The 20,115-nt window shown below is 42.4% G+C and overlaps 1 protein-coding gene across 1 annotated transcript; it reads right to left on the bottom strand.

Moving 5' to 3' along the window:
- Positions 1 to 4,219: 4,219 nt before the first annotated feature.
- LOC145733361 (uncharacterized) lies at positions 4,220 to 17,944 on the bottom strand. Its single transcript, XM_081986125.1, has 2 exons — positions 9,227 to 17,944; positions 4,220 to 9,129 (listed from the first exon to the last, which is right to left on the bottom strand). Exon 1 carries the CDS (start codon positions 17,928 to 17,930, stop codon positions 15,159 to 15,161), a length of 2,772 nt encoding a protein of 923 aa, XP_081842251.1. The 5' UTR covers positions 17,931 to 17,944; the 3' UTR covers positions 4,220 to 9,129; positions 9,227 to 15,158.
- Between the last annotated feature and the right edge of the window lie 2,171 nt (positions 17,945 to 20,115).

Below are 20,115 nucleotides of genomic sequence, written 5' to 3'. Positions count from 1 at the left end.
CACATTAACGACAACTCACTTATGGCTAATCGTAATTCTCCCGATTTTGACCGACTTTATAAAGTTCGGCCAGTTTTAGATCATTTAGGAAAGGCCTTTGCAAAGTCTCTACTACCAAGCGAGGTTCTGGCTCTTGACGAGAGTATGATCAAATTTAAAGGCAGAAGTACTCTCAAGCAATACATGCCCAAAAAACCTATAAAGAGGTTATAAGGTGTGGATGCTTTGCGACAAATCAGGATATTGTCTAAAGTTTGATATCTATACAGGCAAGTCAAGCGTTCAAACCGCAGAAAAGGGCCTAGCTTTCAGAGTGGTAACCAATCTTATGCCGGGTCCACATTAAACCGACAAAGTAGAAACAAAACAGAAACTTTATGTTTTTCAACAATTCTGCAACAAAGTTGGAACATTTACGCAACTTTTTTGTCTCGCCTCTGTTTTGTCGCCTAATTCCGCAACAATTTTGAGTCCCGTCGCTGGTCGGTAAACATCAAAGGGTTTCTGTTTTGTTTGCTTTTTCCGGAACTGTGTCGATTCAGTGCGGACGGAGAAACAAAACTTTCAATATCGTTCGCGTGTGGTTAACAGTTTTTGTGAAAACGATGTCGGGAAAATCAAAGTGGACAGTGGATAATACTTGTTTATTAATAGAAATGTATAGAGAGACACCATTGTTATGGGACCCAAATAATATTGACTATAAAAATCGTTATAAAAAGGCTGATGCATTAAAGGAATTTGGACGAACTCTGAACGTATCAGCGGAAGAAATTGAAAGAAAAATTAGAAATATCAACTCTCAATATCAAAGAGAAAAACGGAATTACCAGCAGTACAAAAAGTCTGGCGCGGGACAAAAGTTCGTATCCAAATGGTTTGGATATGCGCTTATGAATTTTCTTAAGGACAAGAATAAACCACGTGAAACTCAAGAAGCTGGAGGATTGCCCATAAATATGCAAGTAAGTAATTAAAGTGTTTATTTACTAACGATTAGAATATATAATAGGTATACATATTCAGAAAGGTTTTATTGATTAGCAGTAATTTACTTGCCAAGGAACTTGCCCTTGCTCCGAAGCAAAGTACTGTGCGAATTCATCTCTAATGGCCGCAGCTTCCAGTGAGGGTTTTCGAGCAATACGACTTAAACTTCGGAAAGATTGTTGATTTTCAGTCGCCTTTCTCCATTCACCATTTTCAAGTGTACCACTGTCTAAGTGTTCAATATCGAAACTCCCTGGTGGCGTATACCTATTTCTAGATGGCGAGCTTCTCCGTAAATAATTGTGAAGATGAATGCACGCCATAACCAATTGTTCTGTCTTTTTGGGTTGTAGCAGTATAGGTTTGCGAAGTACGCGAAATCGGGCGGCCAAAATACCGAATGCATTCTCCACAACTCTTCGCGCTCTGCTAAGTCTGTAATTAAATATCCTTTTAACAGATCCTTTTTCTTGGTGACCACTATATGGCTTCATGATGTGAGGAGTAAGGGGAAAAGCATCGTCCGCTACAAACACATAGGAACATTCTCTTTCCCTTCCGGCAAGAATTGTTTTTGGTGGCAAACTTAATCGTCCATCAACCATTAATTTATGAAACAAGGTATTTTTAAATACTCCTCCGTCCGAAATTCGGCCTTGACACCCAACGTTTGCGTAAATAAAATTATAATTTGCGTCCACTATTGCAAAAAGTACAATACTAAATGTACCTTTATAATTGTAAAATTCACTTCCACTAACAGCAGGAGCTTCCATTAAAATATGCTTTCCGTCCATTGCGCCTAGACATAAAGGAAAATTCCAAATTTTATGATAATCGGTGCTGATCTGCCTCCATTCGTCTTCATTGCGAGGTGTCTGGAACAAAAATATTATGATGTTCAAATAATACCTTCTGAAAAAAATAAGAACTCGACTTCTTTTTTTATTGAAAAATTTAAAGGAATTGCTAATTTCGTTTTTTCCTTTTTGTTATAGGTATCTGAAGACTCCTATAGCAGTGAAGAAGGTGAAACAGAAATAACAGAAGCTGTTTTGGATAATGACGATGGTGCAGAACCAGACCAACAAAGTGAAGTTCCCCTTTTACCTTCTGATAAGTCAACCTCGCATAAACAAAGTACACCAGCAAGAAAGAAAAAGCCGGTAACAAAAAATACTACTGACGAGCGATCTGAAGAAATTTATTCAATGATAAAGTCTGTGCATCAGGACCGGCAAGAACGTCGATGGGCCCAGCCTGACGATTTTGATGTATTTGGCGAGATTGTTGCTCGAAAGTTGCGTAATTTGCCGACTCGTTATGCACAAATAACCTTACAACATCAAATAAATGTTCTACTATATGAAGCCGAATTAGGCAAATATAATGAACCTCCTCAAACCTCCCAAGTACATCGAGAACTCTCACAATACGTTCGTTTGCCCTCAGTCTCGCCAGCATCTTCCTCCATTTCGCAGACTTACTCAAATCCACCTAGCGTCCAGTCATACGCACAGCTGTCCAGTGTACAATCTTTACCAAATACCACTTATTTGCAGCCGCTTGCAACGGTTCAGTCGACCTCACAATCAGGTATGGACTTTACAGGTGAAAACACACGCGACAGTGCTTGGGATGAAGTATAATCAACCTCATCGAAAATGTTTTTATTATTTTTTAAGGTCCTATTTTTTATATGTCTTTTTACTGTCACACGGAATCAAAATAAATGCTATTAAATTATGCGATTTTATTTTCAATAAAATAAACACAAGCTAATTTACTTACCTTAACAAAACCATTCAGAACTTCTACCAAAGCTTCACATGTTTCTGGCACAATTTGTGAAATTGATTGCTTAGATATTCTTGTCTGGTACATCAGACTATGGTATGAATCACCGGTTGCCAGAAATCTTAAGGTAACAGCTAAACGTTCTGTTATAGAAATAGAATTTCTAAAATTCGTATTTTTCTTTTGTATCGCTGGTCCAACTAATTGTAACAAACTTTCAAAATCTTCGCTAGACATTCTTAAATAATTGGTAAAACTAGAACGTATCTCGCCTGATAAACCAATGTCGTCTTTACGGATATCACTAATCAAATTTTCGACTCCGTGACTCGTTCGTCTGCGCAAAGTGGGTCTCACCCAAAAACGTCTTCTTTTCTTCTTCAAATTTAACAAAATATAATAATAACCAGCCATTAATACGAAATCGTCGTCTTCTTCAGCACGAAAACGGTAACGAAACATGCTACAGTGTGGACTGCAAAGACAAAGCTGAAACATGGAATGTTTGTTGCTGTTTTGTTTTTAATAAACGGTCTGCGATGTGGACTTTGTTTCGAAAATATTTTGTTGCATAAAAGTTTTAAAAAAGTTTTGTTTTTGTTTTGTTTTCTGTTTTTGTTTTGTCCGTTTAATGTGGACCCGGCATTACAAAGGGTTTCGAGGGAAAAAACCACAAACTTTTTTTTGACAATTATTTCACAACCGTAGAGCTTATGCACAGTTTGAAACAAAGAAACATATATTCTGTAGGTACAATAAACCCAAATAGAAAACATGTTCCTTCTTTCAAAAGTGATAAAGAGCTTCGAAGAGGCGATTTTGACTGGTACACAAGCAACAAAAACATTTTGGCTCTAAAATGAAAGGACAAAAGAGCTGTACATTTATTGTCAACTTATCACAACCCAGAAGACTGCACTGAAGTAAACCGGCGTAATAAAGATGGCAGTGTTATTACAATACAATGTCCAATGGCATTGCGAGAGTATAATAGCAATATGAACGGTGTTGATAAATTCGATCAGCTACTTTCAAATTATAAAATTAATCGTCAGAGTAATAAGTGGTGGCACCGAATATTTTTCTATTTCTTGGACGCCTCTGTTGTAAATGCCTACTGTCTTTATAAAATGTTACCACTTGATAATAAAGCTTCGGCGAAAGACTTTAGACGGAATATTATAGATGGATTAGTTGCACATACTTTGGTGTCACTTCATTCAAGAAGAAAAAATATTGGTCCTGCTATCCAAATTAAGAAGTCCAAACCCTTTGTTCCGGATGAGATACGACTATGTTCAGTTGCTCATCAACCAGTCAGAAGTTCCAGAAGACGGTGTGGATTATGCAGTTCGAAAGCCAAGCCTGTCCGTACTGACTGGCAATGCTCAACCTGTCAAGTTCCACTTTGTTTAGGTAAAGAAAAACAGTGTTTTCAAATTTTTCATAATGTTAATGGTAATTAATAAGAATAACAAATAAGCAAGACCTATTTTTTCATTAAAGAGCAAATACAATATTTTTGTTTTTTTTGTTCAACCGTCGCGGTGGACTAAAATATGAACCACCTAAATTTGAAAAAATTACAATGTGTGTTTCAAAAAATGCATCAATTACCTTGTTTACATATAACAAGGACCTAATATATCATAATGTTTCTTCTGATTTGTAGAAGAAAAGTTGTTGCTCCAGTTAGTATATATTTTTGGTTTATTTTCTGCGCCGGTAAGAGAGAGGTACAGAAGAAAATGTCCCTTTCCAACTCGACCGATTCGAGAACTAAAAATAGTTAGAGCATCCTCGCCTAATTTACTACAGGACGACATATAATGGGATGTGAGAATCCAGCCCTGTAACAAACCCAAAATTTAAACCTACTCAAAAGTGCAGAAACGGAGAATTTGAACTGCCCGATTATTTATACAATGGTACGTAAGTTTTCTACTGATAATATTACAATGGTATAATCATAATTTATTTAAGAATTTTAGAGCATTTACCAATAAGTCACATTAAGTGGAAAAATCTGCAAGATTTGAAAAAATTTTGTGGGCCCGAGGCGCAGAATTATTTTTCCAATATTCCACATTCAATAAATTAAAATACCTGAAGCCTCTCTGACTCGAAATTAGTTTATAGTATCATGCAGGGTAAGTTTTCTATTTAAAAACAAAAAAAAATAATAAAAAATCCTGTTTTTTAATAGATGAAGCATGCAAGTATTTTGCTGAAAACACCATTACTTGAGTGTTCACTTAATGACATGGCGCCTTCTTAGAATGTCGCGCATGGACATGGCGCGTTTTTCCATTTTTTTTATGACGTCAAGTGAAAGAATGTTGTTTTTGTAAACCACGCTACATGCTACATTAAAATCTACCTAATAGGTGCTACTACAAATGCTGAGTCGTCATTTCTACCCTAGTTCAAAAATCTAGTTAAAATTTAAACAAGACTGTAAGGAATTAAAACCTTTAAACTGGTTTTTCTCGAAATCGATTTTTTTGACAAAGCGCCTTTTTCCCCTGTGGTCTTCATATGTAAACCTACTAACCATTTATTATAATGTCTTCGTATGTACACATGTAACTTTAAAATTTGTATTAGGCTAAACGATATATTTTTATTTTTGTTAAAAATTTAGCGAAATATTAAGCGCACGAGGCATGCAAGGTCGCACCAGGATGCACCTAGTGCATCGTATCGTCGATGAGTCACCACCACCTGCTTTACAGAAATATGAAAAACAGGCGACGAACAATAACAAACTACGTCAGCCGATCAATCGGGTATAAAATACGCCGATTTCAGCAGTATTGGATGAGTGTGAACCAATCGACAGTAGTGCGACAAGTCCTTAGCTTATGTATTCATGTAAGTACAATTAGTAAGAGAAATACCTAATAAGTTGAATTATTAACTTTTAGTGTGTTGGATTATGGCTGTATTATACGGATCCACTTATAAATGTTTGGTCAATAGACTTAAGTGTTTAATAGAAAACTCGATAGTGTTTGATTCCATCCTTAAAACTGAGATCCCGGCGCGACGTTTAACGTCGTGAGTCAGTTTAATTGATGAACCCAGAAGGGCTCATAAATTAAACGTGAAAATATGAATTGCGATGTGTGTTGTAAAGCTACAAACGCTTATAATATAATTTTTTCTTGTTATTGGGAGAAGAAAACCAAAATAATAACGACAGCGCCTTAGAAGACGAAATAGGACAAGATGTCGTAAGTGAGACGTATAGCTGTTGCACTAATAATCCAAATATTGACGTGACATTAAGAATAAAGGAAGTGAATGATTTCTATGAAGCTCCAGTTGACAAGCGTGTCCAAAATATTGTCACGTTTCGGGGGTGGCGCAGGAAGAGAAACAACAAACGTAGCTCAAGTATGTATCCTTTATTTGTATACTGACGATGATGCCTAACTAAATCTTACCCCCAGATTAAGAGGGCCGCTAGTACCGCTACAGGCGGGACGCCCATGGAACACTCTCTACGAGGGGGTGCGTGGGGGTGTGTGTGTGTGTGTGAGTGTGCGTAAGGCCTCCTGATGTGCCGCCAAGCGGAACCCGCTCGATACGAGCAGGGAACCCCTATGTCCGACAAGCCCGAAGGATTTACTTTATGCACAGCAAGCCCCCCTTGGAGTGTCGCCAAGCGAAACCCGCTCGATACGAGCAGGGAACCCCTATGACCGACACGCCCTAAAGGACTTACTTTAGGTACTGAAAGGATCAAGAGTCCCGACGGTCACCACTGGGTTGCGTAAGGACTCTAGTCTGTTCAGCCTGGATTTCCAAGAAGGTATCGAGCCGTCCGGGCACTAGGAAGTTCGGACTGATGCTCGATAGACCGACCCAGAGACCAGTAATCTTCGATGGCTTGAGACGCCGATTAAATACTCATCTCATGACCCCAATTTGCCGGTCTCGCTGATTCGGCAGTGTACTGGGGGAGACCGGGGCCAGCCTAGGTAACGGAACATGGTGCAACTTATGTTATTCGTGACATCTCCCCCCTCTGAAGAGTGTTCGCCCCGGACACTTAACCCTAACGTAACTAAATAACCTACATGCCCCATGGCTTTATTTACAACGTGTGACCAATCGTAACTTATGTCTTATTACGCTCCCCTTGTTATCTCTCTTGTGGTTCTCCTGGAAACTGTTGCTCCTTCCTGGAGGGCGGCCTTACGCGGCTTCGTCTTGCCTATCTGTGCGCCAGAGCACCCGTTACTCAGTTCGCGGGTGGTGGCGCCCTCTATTGACTTTCCTCGTCCACTTTGAAGTGCGCGGGATGGTCGCTTGCTCCGTGAGTTCCTAGGTTGTGGTATCCTGGCTGTAGAGGGCGTGACGGTTGGTCAACCTATTTAAATATGTATTTTGTAAGTTTATGTTTTATTGTTTATACTTAATTGTTTAGACTATGTAAGCTTTATGAAATATACTTAGTTTGCACCCTACTTATGCAAAATGTTACCCTTACAACTTATTTTATTGTTTAACTGGTCGTCGAAGTGTAAGAGCAGAATAATGGAATCAAGTAAGTTCACTTTTTCCTCTTTCCTCTATTTTTCTCTGTGTCATTTTCCCTTTCTTTTTCCCTTTAGTTTCTCGTTACCAAGGGTTCCCTTGCACCAGACGGCGGTTAAGGGCCCGGCTGCTACGTCTCCTACACCAAGTCCGTTCTGACTTTCCACGAGTATGTTATTCTTAGATCGGGACTTGCTATTTCATTTTTTCTGGCTCTTTTTTTTTTTTCTTTAAGGGAATCGTACCGGAAGTGTATATATTTAAGGTGCCGTTTGGTGACTGGCCCCCCAGCTACCCAGACACCCATGTGCTGCTTCGCGAGGGGTCTTTTTGTGGACAGATATGTCTGATTTCATTTACCCCTCGCCTTCGGCGACCAGTTATACATTTGTATTATTAATACTTAAATTTTCTAAAACGTGCTAACATATTATCTGAAAACTCTCATTGAGGTGGAACGTGAAGTAATTACATTTCCGTTCTTAATTTAGTCAAACTGACTGCTGGGCCAGTTTTTATCTGAAAGTGTTTACATTTTTTTAATACATTCCTCTCGAGCCAGCATTTGGGGTACGGACAAACAGCGCGAATGGCTCCTGAAAACAAACTACCAAGGTGCTCTCACTGTGAAAAATTAATTAAAGACAACCAACCATCTATTTCGTGTCGCTCTTGTCTGTCCTGGTTCCATAAGGGTTGCTCCGGTCTAACCAACCCCGAATTTAACAAGCAGGCCTCCTTATGGAGCAGAGCAAAGGAGACCACTTGGACTTGCAACCCCTGCTTGAATGCTGTAAAACCTAGTAACCAACCCTCTAACACAACTCACCGGCGCTCTATTGGGCCGGGCGCTCCCTCACCCACGAGTGTTCCCGGTGAAGACACTGGAACTCCCAAATCTATCTCGTTAGATGATATCATGGAAAAGTTACTGCACATCGAGTCTCAACACACCAATCTCCTATCTAAATATGAAGATCAAGTTAGAATTAATGCAGAACTGAGGTCTGAGATTGGCGAAATAAAACTGAAACTGCAACTTTCGGCGAGCGGCGGTGGCGATGAGATCACAACTCTTTCTGGCGCTGCTCGGCAGAACCGCGAAGAAGAGATTGTCCAGGAAGTCGTTCAAAGACAAACCCGTATGTACAACGTAATGATTTTTAACTTTAATCTCGAGGAGGGCATTCCTGAGACCACGCAGATCTCGACGATACTATCCAGCAACTCTGGTCAACAAATCGTGGCCAGTAATGTCGTCTCGTTTGGGAAACCAAACCGTAACGGTTGTAAGCCCGTAAAGGTTACTCTTGCGAAAACTACTGATGTAGCGAAGAACAGGAGACACTTTGCCGACCGGCATCGGATATACATTGAAGCGGATCTTTCTCCAGCACAACTAAAACAGCTTCAGGACACAAAGGAAGAACTGCGGAATCGTCGGTCAAATGGAGAAGAAGATCTGGTTTTGAAATTTGTCAGAGGCATTCCCACGATTACATCAAAAAACTTAACGAGCCAACAATCAACATCAACCATGAATTAACTTGCCTGTACCAGAATGTTCGTGGTCTTCGGACTAAGACCCATCGTTTCTTCAGCAGTGTTGCCTCCTCAGACTATGATATCATCGTAATCACTGAGTCGTGGCTCCAACCTGACATTCTGGACTCGGAACTTTTTCCTGACTTCTATTTGGTTTATCGCTCGGATAGAAGAATCAACTTGATGGATGCTTCCAGGGGTGGTGGGGTTATGCTTGGCGTTCATGGAAGGCTCAACTCCGAGCTTATGGATCTTTCACAAATCAGAATAAATGTGCCAAGTATTGATTTTTTAGGTTGTAAGTTTACTTGTGCGTATTTTGTATTTTTTGTATTTACTGTATACATACCTCCAAATACTACTAGCATCGAGGTAGAAACATTTTTTGATCAGCTTTCTGCTCTCGACACGCTCCTTCAAAAAAACATTATTTTCCTCGGAGATTTCAACATTCCTTCGTTTATGCAACCTGCACCTCATAGTCCCAGACACGGGAATCTTCTTCAGCTTTGCGAGTTTCTTCGTCTGTCACAGTACAACACCGTACTTAATTCTGACAACCGGTTGCTTGATCTAGTTTTTGCCAATTTCAAAATTAATCTCGCTCGCTGTGAATCCCCTCTGCTAGAGGAAGATCCATATCACCCTACTTTGGTTTTTGAGTTTCGGGCAGCCTTATCCTCCACCGCTGGCTTCTCTGTAAACAATGTTAGCTCAACTCACTTTAATTTTCGCAAAGCGAATTATCCCGAGCTTTATGATCTGTTGCTGCATACCAACTGGTCTTCTGTTGTTGACTCATCTGATCTTCCTCATGCCTGTCAGTCCTTTTATGAGATTCTTAATAACAGCTTTGCTAGATGTGCGCCTCTTAAATCCCCCAGGCAGAGGCGCTTTCCTTGCTGGTTTACCAAAGAATTGATCAACAACATTTTCAAAAAAGAAAGACTTTGGCGACGTTTGCAAACTCATAATTCCGTCCGCAGCCTCGAGAATTTCAAAACTCTGCGCAGACTCATTAAGACACAATCCCATCATGCATACATTAAATTTATTGAAAATGCTGAGTCAAATATAAAAAGTAATCCTTCCAATTTTTGGTCATTCATCCAAAGCAAAAAAGCCCAATCCCGAATTCCGGCCACTATGAATTACGCAAATCAACCAGTCAACGGGCCCCAGAATATCGTATCTGCGTTTGCAGATTACTTTAATAGCGTTTACAAAACACCCGATGATCGTGGACCCCCCCCTCATCAATCAAACCAATGTGAGATAATAAATATTCCCGTACTTACCCCCGATGAGGTCGTTTCAGCCTGCAAGATATTGAAAAACAAAGCTACAGCTGGCCCCGATGGAATTCCGGGCTTTTTGGTGAGAGACTGTGCTTTTGCCTTGAGCGTTCCACTTTGCCACCTGTTCAATCTTTCTGTGAGCAACGGTCAATTTCCTGAGGTCTGGAAGGTTGCCAGGGTTTGTCCTGTCTTTAAAAAAGATGACCCACATCAAGTCGAGAACTACCGAGCTATTTCAATCTTGTGTAGCTTTTCTAAAGTGTTTGAGATCATTCTCTATAAGCGTCTCTTTTGCAGGGTTTGCAACGGGCTCTCGAGTCATCAGCATGGTTTCTATTCTGGGAGGTCATGTTTGACTAATTTGTGCTCGTTCTCCTCTTACGTCTGCGGCGCCATTAACAATGGAGGCCAAGTTGATGTTGTTTACACGGACTTTACCAAGGCATTTGACCAGATTGACCACTCCCTTTTACTCCAGAAAGTTTCTGAGCATTTTGGTTTCTCCGACAACTTGGTTTCGTTGTTGAAATCTTACCTCTTGGGGCGTAGGCAGTTCGTTGAGTATGAGGGCTTTAGATCGGACATGTTTATTCCTACTTCTGGCGTACCTCAGGGTTCTAATCTGGGCCCTTTACTTTTTAACCTTTATATAAACGATCTGATTTCAACACTCAATTGCAGTACACTGGCTTATGCTGACGACATAAAAATATTTAATCGCATTGATACTTCGGCGGATTGCACCCTCTTGCAGGACAGCATATCCGTTCTCAGTCAGTGGTGCCTGGCTAGCCGGCTAAACCTCAACATCTCGAAATGTAACGTAGTCTCATACTCACGAAATAAAACCCTCGTACAATTTAATTATACATTGTGCGAATCCACCCTTGACAGACTATCCACTATAAAAGACCTGGGAGTGGTTTTCGATGCCAAATTCTCTTTTATTCCTCACATCGAACAGGTGTCTGCCAGCGCCTCTAAAACTCTGGGCTTTGTTTTGAGAAACTGCAAACATTTTGCTAACCAGGATACTATCAAAGTGCTGTATAACTCCTATGTAAGATCAAAATTGGATTACGGTTCAATAGTGTGGTCCCCTATATACAACTCCCACATTCAAACTCTTGAGTCCGTGCAAAGAAGATTCCTGAAATACTTGATGTTTAGAGAGGATAATGTATACCCAGAAAGGGGGTTGGAGCATAACCGTATTCTTCTTAGGTTTTCAGAACTTCCTCTGGCTGTACGTCGGGAGTTGCAGTCACTCTCGTTTCTTTATAAACTTACCAACTCTAAAATAGACTGCCCGTACTTGTTAGAGCGGGTTTCGTTTAATATTCCTCGTACGGCGGTTAGGCATCAACCAACTTTTTCATTGGCATTTGCGAGGTCCAACATCCTATTCCAGGACCCTATACACAAAGCCTGTCACACCTATAACCGTGTAGCGGCTGAATCAGATATCTTTTGCGACAGTCTCTCGTCCTTGTTGCACAGGTTTCGCTCGTTCTCCGGCTTTCCCCCCTAAATCCTGTTGTCCACAAGCACATATCCTTTGTACCTACCTCCCTCTACCTTTTTCTGATTGTATTGTGTAACTTCATTCTTGTTCGTCTTTTTTTTTTAGTTATTAGTATTTAGTTATTAATTATTTAAGTTTGTGTTCGTATACTATTTTTCAATTTCCTGTAAGTGGGCCTCGGCCTGTTGGAAATAAACGGCTTTAAAAAAAAAAAAAAAAATATCGGTACTAAATATATCTGTATCCTATCTAGTCGTTTGTTTGTTCTATGCTAAGTTTGAGTGACTTGACTTATTGCTCGTTCACTGTGCGCGCGTTTCCTGTCAACTGTCGTTCTAATTGATGGGCCACACCTTCGGTCAATGTCTTGCCTAGTTCTGATGATTCGTCGATTTTCAACACGAAGGTTCTTCAGTTTCGGTGCTCTGACCGGGTGATTTGTGTTTTTTACGGGAGGTAAGGTAGTGTTTCAGCAGGCCGTACAATATGACGCCGATTATTATCCCTCCGATTAGCCACGTTGTCACGCCCAGCCAGTATTCCTGCGTGCCCCCCCCGGGTGCTTGGGGTGCCCCGTTTTCTGTGTGGGCTGCCTGTGCCAATGCGAGTAATGTTGGTCTTCGTAACAGTAAGTAAATTACCGCTATTGACAAGACTATGTTCCACGTGAACATGAAGGAGTGGTTGCCCTGGTGTATTTCCACGTGGGCGAGGTGTTCCTGTTTTTCCCATTCGAGGTCCATGTTTAACCTTACTTCTTTTTCTGAGGTTAGGTTGAAATGTGGCAGGTTTGTGGTCCAGTTACTGTTTAGGCATTCTGATAGGTTATGAAAGGTAGGTAAAAATGCCTGGCTATCTGATGGTTTTAACACGAATGTTTTTAGGTTAGTCCATGCGGCTGGTAGTATGTGCCGTATGGAAGCTGGATTTTCTTCGTCTTTGCAAGGAAATCGTTTTTGGATGACAACGTCCTTGTTTACTAATAGCTGGCATTTGCATGGTAAGTTGATTTTTAATGCTCCTGGTAGTTTTAACATTTCCTCCCCGAGTTTAGTGGTGCTTTTAGGGCAGCTGATTGTCGTGTTAGCTTTTGGGTGTGTGATGAGGAATTCTTCGGACCCTGTTTCAGATATGATCATTAGGTTCGACTGGTGGCAATGCATAGGGCAATGTTCCGCTATATCTTCCACTGTGGATCCATGAAACAGTTTTCGAGCGCACGAAGGGCCTTGCGTTTGGTCGCCCGAGAACCTTGGTAAGTAGCACAGCCTATCTTGAAATGGTTTGCATTCGTGTAGTGCAATGCCTGTGATTTCTTTTAGGACCGTGGTCCCCTGGTTATTTGCTACGGCCATCATCAGTGGTGAGTGCTTTAATGTGCATGTCTGGCCCTGCCATGCGAATGGGTTTGTCTGGAGTTGGAATAGCTGCCACTGGTGATTTTTAGTTACTGTTGGTACCTTGACGTGTACCACCAGCTGTTCTCCGGAGAAGGTGCACTCGCTTATTGGTATACGGAAGTATGATGCTAAGTTGGATACAGGTATGGCTAAATCGATGTTGTCTTTTCCTATCTCGTTCTTTATTTTATTTAGATCGCTCCTTAACGTCTCAGGTTGAATTAGTGACAGTGGTATATGTTTATGCCTACATTCTTGTATTGCGGATTGGCTCCGCATTCTTCTAATTAGTAAGATCATTTTCCTTGCCATCCCCAGATTTGCTTGCATGTTTGCCTCCAGAGACCCTGTCGCTAATTCCCTTCCTGCTATTTCCCTTTTTCGAACCTCGTTTAGGAATTCCTCTAATATGTGCACCCTACTTTCTGTTTTCTTGATTGCCATGTTGGTTTCTTCCTGGCAGCGTTTCTGTTCTTCAGAATGTGTACTGATCAATTTCAGTGTATTACTCATAGTACCATGTAGGGCATTTATATGTGCTTCCAGTTTGCCCTCTTCCATGGACATTGAGTCAAGTTTTTCCTGGGTTGCTACCCCGCAGCAGTAATTAAGCCCGTCCGCAATGAATCCTAGTGAGAACGTTCGTTTCTGACGTTTTGTCTTTCCAGACTCTGACCACTCCGGGTACCAGGCTGCTTTGTATTTGTCCATCTCCACATCTATTGCCCTTTCTAATTCCTCTAAGTGTTTTTTCGCTCTGCAGTATATGTGTTGGCCATTGCTCTCGCAATTATCTGCCTGTCTGACCCCTGGTTCTGTGCTCAGTTTAGGTTCTAACCATGGGATGACGTAAGTCAATGGAATAGTGCCCTCATAAAGTATTGTTTCTGGTAGTGTTTTCCATGTTGCCCCAGCTGATACTTCCACATGCTGTGTATCCGACGTGCCGGGCCTACAAGAATTGTTTTTATTACTGTCTCCGTTCCATGTAGGCCGACCGACTTGTGCTAGTCATTGTTCCTCTTCCTTGCATTCCACGTCCGAATCCCCCTCGGATATGTCTCCCGACGTCCATTCGTCATAGAATGGTAAAATCCTCCCTATGTGTACTATATCCGTTTTTTTTCCCTTTTTCTTGTTTTACTTCGTAGTTAACCTCACTGAGTTTCTTTATTATTCTGTAGGGTCCGAACCATCGTAGTAGCAGTTTCTCACTTTTTCCCACCTTCCTGATAGGAATGAATATTTTCACCCTATCTCCTACCTCAAATTCACCATTTCTGTGGTATTTATCATAAATGTCCTTGTCCTTCTGCTGTTTTTTGTGGATATTGTCTACAGCAATTGCCCTTAACAGTAAAGCTTTTTCTCTTAATTCGTTCGTGTTTGATTCGTCCTCAGTTTCTAAAAGGGTGGCGTCTAGTGGGAGTGTGGGGTTTCTTGCGAATATTAGTTGAAATGGGCTGAATCGTGTCGTTTCCTGTTTGGCCGTATTGTATGCAAATGTCACGAAAGGCAGATAAGTGCACCAATCTGTCTGCTCTGTGTTGCAGTATAGTGACAGCATGTCCGCCAACGTTTTGTTTAAGCGTTCAGTTAGGCCGTTGCACGAAGGGTGGTATGCCGTTGTAAAAGTGCTTTTCAGACCCATAATCTGTTGTAATTCCTGCACTAGTTCGGATTGAAATACCTTGCCTCTATCGCTGAGGATGCTTCTAGGAACGCCGTGAATTAGTATTACTCGTTCCAATAAGAATTTTGCCACAGGTCCTGCCTTCCCGTTAGGCAGGGCCGCTGTGATGGCGTATCTTGACGCGTAGTCTGTCACTACTACTATCGTTGTCTTGCCTTGGTTACTTTTCCGGAATGGTCCCAGTAGGTCTATCCCTACTTTATCAAATACTTTGCCCACTTTTATTGGCTGGAGTAAGCCCAATGGCTTATCATTTGTTGGCCCTTTTCTCGCCTGGCAGTCCCTACAACCTTTAACGTAATTTCTGACGTCCTTAGTCATCGAATCCCAATAGTATTTGGGAGTAAGTCTGCTCAGAGTTTTTGTTACCCCCATGTGTCCGCTGGTAGGTGCGTTGTGAGCTTCCCACAAAATTTCCTCCCTAAGTGACCGGGGATCACGAGTGCGTGTTCCAGTCCTTCCTTAGTTTGTGTTGCTCTATACAGAACGCCCTCCCTCAGCCTAAAATTCTTTATTTTTCGCCGTGTCAGTGCGTCAACGTTTGTTGATTCGGGGTTGCTTATTGCTGTTTTTAATTCTAGTATGGCCTTATCCTTATTCTGCAATTCTCCTATGTCTAACGTTGATATCGTGAAAGTGGGTATATCGTCTAATTCATCTAATTCGACTTCGCTCCATCCTGCCACCGGGTTCCGTGATAGGCAGTCCGCATCTTGGTGCTTACTGCCTTTTTTATATACCGTGTAGTCAAATTCTGCCAACTTGAGAGCCCAACGTGCTAATCTTCTTGAGTGATCTTTTACATTGTGTATCCAGCATAATGCGTGGTGATCTGTTACGATTTTTACAGGGTGTCCATAAATTAGATGCCTTAGGTAGGTCATTCCCCAGACTGCTGCTAATAGCTCCAGCTCGCTGATCGAATAGTTCTTCTCTGCTTTTGACAAGGCCCGGCTTATATATGCTATCGGGTGGTCTTGACCGTCACTGCCTTCTTGGAGCAGAATTGCCCCTATTCCATCTATACAGGCGTCCGTGTGCATTGTACATCCTACATTTGGATTGTAATGTTTTAATACTGGGGATGACGTGAGTTTTTCTTTCAGCAGCTCAAATGCTTTCACTTGATCTTCACCCCAGCAGAATTTGTTCTTTTTTGTGGCCTCATGTAAGGGCCGTGCCAATACCGCGTAATCCTTTATAAATTTCCTATAAAAATTGCATAATCCTAAAAAGCTTTGTAGGTCCTTTGTTTTCTTGGGTGTGGGGAATTGCTTAATTCCTGCAAGTTTTTCTTCCTCTGGGCTTATTCCTTCCTTGCTTACTGTGTAGCCCAAAATCCTTATCTTTTCCTGTAAATATTCGCATTTACTCGGTTTTAAGGTCAGATTGGCTTCTCTCATTTTCTGGAATACTTTTTGTAATTTTGCTAAGTGTTCCTCTAAGTTCTCTGAATAAATAATAATATCATCTAAATAAATTAGTATGTCCTTCCATTTTAGGTCCCTAAATATTCTATCTGCAAGTTGTTGGAAGGTTGCTGGTGCATTGCATAGACCAAAGCTTAACACGTTGAATTCGTATGATCCATGTCCCTGTGCCGTGAATGCCGTGTATTGTTTGGATGACTCCTCTATAGGTATCTGCCAGTAACCCGAAAACATGTCCAAAGTCGTGAAGTACTTGGCATTCCCCATGTATGTGAGAATGTCATCGATTTGTGGTATCGGGTAACACGACTTTTTGGTGACCGGGTTTATAGTTCTTTTGTAATCCACGCAGAACCTCGTGGTGCCATCTTTCTTTTTTACTAGTACAACGGGGCTTGCCCACGGCGAGTGGCATGGTCTTATTACTCCGCATTCGAGCATTTCTTTTATTTGTGTGTCAATGATTTCCCGCTCGGATTGTGAGACTCTATAAGGGCGGCATTTTACTGGTTTGTCTTCTGTCACTTCTATTTTGTGCTCTATAAGTTGTGTTTTGCCCATAAATTTTGGTGACTTGCAAAACACATCCTCATATTCGACCAGTAGGTCCTCTAGTTCCCTTTTGAACTGCTTATCCCTAATGTGGTCCAGTTTGTGGTCTTCTAATGTCACCACTTCTTCGTCTACCCTCTGAGTTGTACAGAGTGCTGTTGTGCTCAAGCCACTGGGCTCTTCTAGCCGTGCCACCGTTGTATCTTTGTAAATAACCCTTCTAGTTGGCCCTAGGTTCTTGAGGGTCAGTGATATAGAGTCTTTGGCTCTTTCTAGGTTGCACAGTAGGTTGTTGCGTACTAGCCATCCCTCATTTTGTATTACCAACATTTCTGTAGACAAGGGTATTTCCGGTGACGTTTTGATGGTTTTTTCCTCTCCTGGCTTCAGGGTGTAATCTTCATTGGCCTTCAGCTTAATTATCACGTGGTCATCGTTTTTTATGTAGTTTGGCAGGGTGTTCCAGGAGCTGGTTTCTTGTGTCTTGATTTTTCTTGGTCGGGGTTCTTTATTTTTTGAAACCAGCACCGTCACACTTGTTTCCCTGAATGTCTCATACAGAAGGTCTTTAAGCTTTTCCCAATCTGACTCGCTGTTTGCGGATGTCAATCTAGGTATAGCCACCTTACTTATTTTATTTTGTACTGCCCAATCTTTCAATTTCCTACAGCACTGATGTAGCGTATGAGTAGGTATGTATTCGTTCCCTTCCTCTTTTACTATCATCTGTAGGGTATGTCTGTTTTTCTTAAACAAACTGACCACGCTCCCTACGGGTAGTTTTTCTGTGTTGTGATCTGCCAAATGGTCCCTGATGGCTTTTCCTACTCCTCTATCTCTACTGGGAGCCGAAGAGACTGCAAAGGCCCATGCAGTGCTGCTTGGAAGACTGAAGATGGACCCCGGCATTTCCTGGACCACCTCTGTCCAGTTTCGTGTTATGCCTGGTTTTTTGGGTGCAGGATTTCGCTTTCCCCCGAGCGTTAATACTAAGTCCCGATTTAGGGTGAGTGTGTTAGATATTAAGCAAATTGCTGCCTGCATTTCCCTTAAGAATTCCACGCCCAAAATGAGGGGTTGTGGTGTATTCTCTAATATTGTTGCTCTAATTTCCAATTTTCTCATGTAGTTCCCTCTGAGCTCCAGTGATGCCATTGTTTCGCCTAGACTTTTTACTTTTTGGCCGGCTGCTGTTACAAGCAACGTGGGTGGGCCTCCGGTTCTACGTTTCTTGTCAACTAGGAGATGGCTTATCACATTTAGTTCTGCGCCCGTGTCGATGATCGCTGGTACGTAACAGTCATTTACAACAGTATTAATATACAGTATTTTGTAGCACGTCGGGCCCCGAGTGGAGAGGGTGACGGGGCTTAGTTTTGCCACCCCCTGGAGTTTGGGTGTTGCTGTCTACTTCTGCAAACAGCAGCAAAGTGGCCTATTTTGCCGCAGTTGTAGCATCTAGGCCTGTTATCGTACGTTCTAGTGGGTTGGTGCTGTCTTCCAGGATTCCCAGCCTGGGGAGTGCCATAGACTCTCCTGGGTGGTGGAGGGGTTCTAACCTGGCGGGAATTGTAAAAGGGTGGCTGTCTTTGCTCTGTTGGCCCATAGTCTCTCCTAGGCGGCGGCGGGGTTCTGTACGAGCGGTTATTGTCAAATGGAGGTTGTCTTTGCGCTATTGGCCCATGGGCCTCTTCTTCTGTCTGGCGCTGTGGTCTGAAGGTAAGTGGTGCTGAGCATTCTTCAGGGGCGTTATCAATAGTAGCGCAAAGCTTTTTGACCTCGTCCAAATTTCTGGGTGGGTTATTGGGAAAATTCGTCAGCCAGTAGTATTTGGCTTTTGGTATGTCTCTTAACCCATTCTGAAAAATATCTAGGAATTCGTCGAGGTCCAGGTTTTCCCTGTATTCCTCGTATAGTACCCGTAGATCGTAAAAGAAATTTTTTGTTTGTTCTAGGTCCCTCTGTTTCCTTTGCTTCACCTTTGCCAGCAGATGGCGACTGTGGTTACCGTCGCTAAATTCTGTTCTAAATGCCTGACAGATGTGTAGCCAATTGCTTTCGGGGTTTGCTGCCTTATACTCTCTATACCAAATGTTTGCAGCACCCTGCAGGTACGAATGGAAGTATAGGATTTTTAGGGCATCGTTCCAACTATTTGCCACCGCTGTTCGTTCATACGTTCCGATAAATTGGGGTGCTGAATCGCTACCAGGGTTGAACGTCGGTGGGCTGATAAACTGAGGTAATGCGGGTGTTTTCTCCCCTGCCTCTACAGCCGAAATGGTAATGTCCGCCATTTCCCTTGATCTCCTAATGCCTTCAAATGGTTTATCTCTTTTTTCAGGTTGTACCTGTGTTCCTGCCTCTATTACTGTATTTTCCAGATCGTTTTCTGGTTCTTGTGGCTGCTCGATGTCTTCCCTTCTTGTATTTACAAGCGTAAGGGTTAGGTAATCTGTTTCTTGCATCCAAGGGTCTCCTACGCTTGAACTCCTGTGCCTTGGTTGAAAGGGGCTGCTAGGATTTGCTGATCTCAAGTTGTACGCTTTTCTCATTCCTGTTAGGGCGTACGGCTTGGTTTGGCCACAGATATGGAGATCAGTAGCCCCGGGATTCAACAAGGCGCCTCCACCATGTCACGTTTCGGGGGTGGCGCAGGAAGAGAAACAACAAACGTAGCTCAAGTATGTATCCTTTATTTGTATACTGACGATGATGCCTAACTAAATCTTACCCCCAGATTAAGAGGGCCGCTAGTACCGCTACAGGCGGGACGCCCATGGAACACTCTCTACGAGGGGGTGCGTGGGGGTGTGTGTGTGTGTGTGAGTGTGCGTAAGGCCTCCTGATGTGCCGCCAAGCGGAACCCGCTCGATACGAGCAGGGAACCCCTATGTCCGACAAGCCCGAAGGATTTACTTTATGCACAGCAAGCCCCCCTTGGAGTGTCGCCAAGCGAAACCCGCTCGATACGAGCAGGGAACCCCTATGACCGACACGCCCTAAAGGACTTACTTTAGGTACTGAAAGGATCAAGAGTCCCGACGGTCACCACTGGGTTGCGTAAGGACTCTAGTCTGTTCAGCCTGGATTTCCAAGAAGGTATCGAGCCGTCCGGGCACTAGGAAGTTCGGACTGATGCTCGATAGACCGACCCAGAGACCAGTAATCTTCGATGGCTTGAGACGCCGATTAAATACTCATCTCATGACCCCAATTTGCCGGTCTCGCTGATTCGGCAGTGTACTGGGGGAGACCGGGGCCAGCCTAGGTAACGGAACATGGTGCAACTTATGTTATTCGTGACAATATTACTGGAGTTGTTAATCAACGCGATAAG

Source organism: Ips typographus, linkage group LG9 (genome assembly GCF_016097725.1).
Source record: "Ips typographus isolate SLU linkage group LG9, UJ_Ityp_2.0, whole genome shotgun sequence".
NCBI lineage: Eukaryota > Metazoa > Arthropoda > Insecta > Coleoptera > Curculionidae > Ips > Ips typographus.
The sequence above is the reverse complement of the archived record's forward strand: the minus strand, read 5'-3'. Positions and strand labels throughout refer to the sequence as shown.

Coding starts and splice junctions, on each gene's coding strand:
- LOC145733361 (XM_081986125.1), bottom strand. CDS start 17,930: ATGGCATCACTGGAGCTCAGAGGGAACTACATGAGAAAATTGGAAATT.